At 25.4% G+C, this 5103-nt stretch overlaps 1 protein-coding gene across 1 annotated transcript; it reads left to right on the top strand.

The window, feature by feature from the left end:
• Positions 1 to 3339: 3339 nt before the first annotated feature.
• On the top strand, positions 3340 to 3904 carry LOC111637022 (protein FAM50 homolog; the record flags this gene model as incomplete). Its single annotated transcript, XM_023382423.1, has 1 exon — positions 3340 to 3904. A coding segment is annotated over one exon (354 nt), but the record flags the coding sequence as incomplete, so codon positions are not given.
• Between the last annotated feature and the right edge of the window lie 1199 nt (positions 3905 to 5103).

Genomic DNA, 5103 nt, shown 5'->3' with positions numbered 1-5103 from the left:
CAAAGGTGTTTCTTAAAATAAATATTAATTAAATCTTTACTAATATTTTAAATTGTATATTTAAAACTTTTATAGATGCATAATATGCTTTGTATTTTATTCGTATGTACTGTACACATTATAAAGCATTTATATAGTATAGTATTAGTGTTGAGTGTTCTGAATATTCACGTGTTGCAAATAAGTTTTTAGAATCTTTGATTGTTCTACAAGTCGATTAATTTTTTTTGTAATTTTTATATAATACAGTAATATAATTATGTTTTTCAACTTGTCATCGGATATTCGATAGATGATAATAGTATATATACTATTATACTTAATATTATACTAATAGTAAATATGCTTAGATTCTAGTTTTTTCGACATATTTTGTTTAAATAAACTATTTTATCTAGAATTTGTAGTAATACTTTCTAGAAAAATACACATATTCTATGAAAAATAAATAAATTTATCAAGTTTTTCGTAAATTGGCGTAAAATACTTTCATTCTCGCAAATGATAATTCTATTATGTACCAGTAATATACGAGAATGGAAATTACAATTCTCATCTCTATCAATACCGACATTGCGAAGCATTTTAATATATATATATGTATATAAAGTAATATAAAATATATAAGAAATGTATGTTAAAAATAATGTTGTAATTAAAAAGTGTAGTTTCATATATTTATGAGGTAAGAACAAGAAAATGTTGTTACGTATGCCGAAGGAATCTGAATAAAACTGTTAAAAACTTTGTAGAATCTGTTTTAAATAGGCCTGCTCTAAGTTATGTAAATATGTTTTTTAAAGCTATAAGCAACAGGCATCTTAACAAACAAGCGATTACAAGAACGGGATTTTACAAATAAATAAAAAAATCCAAAATTAAAAAAAAAATTATTACATTAGGTTTAGTTTTCGAACGTTTTCCGCTGTAAAAAAATATTTTCCTGAAAAGAAACACAAGTATTTAACTTTATCTATCTGCTTAAATTTTAAAAAACAAAAATTTAGAAAAAAAGTAAATAAATAAATTCAATAATACGTAATCCATACGATTATTGAAATGTTAAATAAATAATTTTCAAATAATATACATTATTTAAGTGAAAAAATTCAAGTTTGAGAATGTTTTGATGAATTGAATGGATTAATTCTTAATTTAGCATAATTAAATAAAAAAAAGAGGTTATGTCCGCAATAACTTTCTTTGATATCTTGTGTTCCAAATTCATGGAGCAAAATCCTATGCATGTTTTTCTTTTAGATCGTAGAGATATTATTTTTCCTTTCTTTGTCAGAGATATCACAAATGAAAGTATTAAATATAAATTGCTTTTATATAGATAAATTTTATGATATATTAATTTTAATGATTAGATCGAAGTTCTTTCGATAATATAGTTCATGAAGAAATTTTTTTTTACCTAAATTTACATAACTTTCAGGAAATTTCTTGGATTTTAATATCATATTATTGAATTAAAACTTTAACTACTTACTTCTCAACAAATAAAATATTATCTCATGATCCGATTATTTTATCTTAAAGTTATAGGCTAAATTTAAATCGTTTTAATTAACACATTTATTGATACTTTCTACAATATTTCAAACTATTTGAATAAGGAAAATAATAATATTATTTTTATTACATTAATTAAAAATGAAGTTAAATCCGAATAAATCAAAGTTAAAGAATTCTTGGCTTTACACATTGAGATAAAGTACATTCATATGAAAACAATTCTTTTAAAGTTTTACATTCATCAAGATAAATTTTAATACATTAAAAATATAGAATTTCTTACTATTTTCATTAAAAACAAGTAGACACTTCGTAGATATATTAAGTACTTAAAATAATTTTTTACATTGAAAACAAATATTTAAATTTAATATAGATAGTAACAACTGTAATTCAATAAATTCAAAACAAAATTTCTAACATTGTATTTTTCTAATTTACATGTAAATGAATTTAAATGATTCAAAATAATTTATATTTGAAGAATAGTAATCAAGGGAGAAAATTGTTAATTTTATATCAGGATAGGAGGAATAATTAACTCTCACGTTATCTGATCCATTTTTCTTTTTCTGTACAAAAGGGATTTGTATCAGATAGAATTGTATTTAGGGTGTGGTTTGTAACGATTGAATAAACAAGTAGATCATAAAGCTCACGAAATCTCTCTTTAACACTTACAATAAATTGTTTGAATTGTGATCCTCATTAGTCATACATCTATGGCTATGGAAGTTCAGCTTTATTTTCAGAGAATTGTAAAGTAAGATCGTATAATTTCCCTTATAATTTGCCATTTATTATGCGATTTATTACTGACAATAACAAAATTTTACTCTTATTGTTCTTTATTGACTAGCATATCATACATTTTATTCGTGTTAAGTAAATTATTTCGTTAATGAAATTAATAGAATATTTAATATTTAGATAGCGAAAGGGATTATACAAGTTTTTTTTTTATAAGTATCAATATTTTAAACTCTTAATATGTTAGATTGTCATATTATGTCATTTATACGTCTGTATATTTTATATATGTAGGCTTATCTATATATANGACAGTCGTTGTAGAAGAATGTTGAAAATTTTAAAAGTATTCAGTTTTCAAAAACTAATAACTTCGCGAAAAATTGTCGTACGTTGAAAAACTTAACAGATTCTTAATCCACACGGAAAATGCTATCCAGAAATATATAACACTTAGAGCTTAAAGTAAAAATTCCAGCAAAAACTCAATTCGAATACAGAGCAAAATTTTCCTGCATCCATTGACTAAGCCATTTAGCGCCCTCTCTCCGTAGGCTTCCACCGGCTAAACCAGGTGAGGTTGGTGCTCTGTAAAGTGCATGTGCAAATCTGGCTTTTTGGAATATGACAATACATAGATTCCACTCCGCCACTAATATTCGAATATATAATAGCAATCTTATTATTATTTTTTTTCACGTGTAGTATAGAAATTTGTAATAAGATACATGATGCGGTTATAATAAAATAATGTGCGATTATTTTCATATAATTAAAATTAGTATGTACTGTATTTATTTTTTATAAAATGCAAGGAAAGCAGCACTTCCACCGCTTCTAATGATGGCACACCACTGGTATAAACAGTTTGCATTAGAAAGGGCATTTACTAATAAATTAATAATCAATTTAGACAAAAGCTTGAAAATTATCCTATAATTAATTTGGATAGTTTAATAGTTTGGATTGATTAGTTCAAAAGTATTCTTTTTAATTAAAATACTTTCCTTATTAGTAAACTTTTTTTTAATTATAAAATTTTAATTAATAAAACATTTTCTTATTTAACAGAAATGTTTAGAAATTCTGCGAAAGGAATTCCATGAATTGAGAGCTGTTACTGGTGATCAGTTAATGTATGTGAAAGAAGATCTAATTATACCTCATCACTACACATTTTATGATTTTATTGTGACAAAAGCAAGAGGTAAAAGTGGACCCCTATTTAGTTTTGATGTTCATGATGACATTCGTTTGGTGGGAGATGCCACTGTTGAGAAGGATGAGTCTCATGCTGGAAAAGTTCTTTTACGAAGTTGGTATGAACGCAATAAGCATATATTTCCTGCTTCTAGATGGGAACCTTATGATCCCACAAGAAATTATGAAAAATATACCATATCTGATCGCAAAAAGATATGAGAAAAAGTATATTTAATATACTTCATACAGGTATTTGTAAATAATTTTGTTCATATGTTCAAATTGTGTTTTAAAATTACTTTATTATAATTTAAAACTTAGCTTAATGCATACATTATATAAAATACATATTATTATGTATATAAGTAAATGCTTCTCATCAATATTGAAGAATCGTTATATTAATTTTGAAGTAGTCCACTCTTTTAATTTTAATAAATACAACACTAATATTTGTTAGTGTTGTATAAAATTATTGTTAACTTGTGTATTAAAATTTTCTTCTATTAATGAAAAATTCAAAATTTTAATTTCAATTTATGTAAAAACTGTCATTGGTATTTTGAATGTATTAATTTGGAATTTACATAAATAAAAATTAAATATTAAAAAAATATTATTGTGTCATACAATTAAATTCAAATTTCTAGATAAATGTGGAAGAGTCTTAATTCTACAGTAATTTTTTTTTCCATCAGTATTCACAATTTCCATTTTCATTTCTGATCTTTGAATCTGATCAATCGTATAATCTACCAATTCATATGAAATCATTGTTTCTAGAGATAGTATGCATAAAACAGCATTTTGTTTCATGCATATTCTGCATAATGAGCTAACAAATTAAGCATTCTTTTAATTGTACATCAAATGTATTATATGTGTAATTTTACAAAATAATATATATACACAGGGTTTCCAAAATGAATGCTAGAGTAATGAATTAGAAGTAACTGTCTAAGTTTCATCTTCCTTCTGCATTGAAATGTCTTGTCTACTACCTCTAGGAAGTGCCGTAAACAAAAATGGCAGCCCTGCAATTGAATTATTTTGTGTTCTGCAGTCTGCACTTTGCAAAGTCTGAATCACCCATCATTGTGCAACTTGAGTAATCTGCAGCAGTTGTAGAATTGCAGCTTCTGTGAGAAGAATGACAATGGATATGCTGTAATAAGCATAGGAAGAATTTGAGTATTGGTTGGATGTGTGCCATGTGATACAAGTTCCACACGTTGAGAAATTGTAATGGGCAAATGTGAAACTTGGATGACAGTTTTCCAATGTTTTAATATACAGTCGACACAAAAGTAAATTGCTACCTTACACTGATTGGCATGAAGATGTCACAGAATCAAATTTGATGTAATGCATAATCCAGACTAGATAGCTTGGCCATAGATTACAAGAAGATAATTAAATCTGTTCAGTACATCCAAATTTTTTCTAATGTTAAATTCTAACCATTCACAGCTGAATGATAACTGGCCAATCAATCAAATTTCACGAAAAATGGATCAAAATTTTAAACTTGGAATCATCAAAAACATTAAAAACATTTTGCACTTGCTGATAACTTTATGTTAGTGGCATTCATATAGAAAAATTACTTATCTCGCTGATTAGATAGAA

The sequence above is a fragment of the Centruroides sculpturatus genome, unplaced genomic scaffold (genome assembly GCF_000671375.1).
Source record: "Centruroides sculpturatus isolate CEXI.00-Female unplaced genomic scaffold, Cexi_2.0 scaffold966, whole genome shotgun sequence".
NCBI classification, from domain to species: domain Eukaryota; kingdom Metazoa; phylum Arthropoda; class Arachnida; order Scorpiones; family Buthidae; genus Centruroides; species Centruroides sculpturatus.
This window is presented reverse-complemented; position numbering and strand designations above follow the sequence as displayed.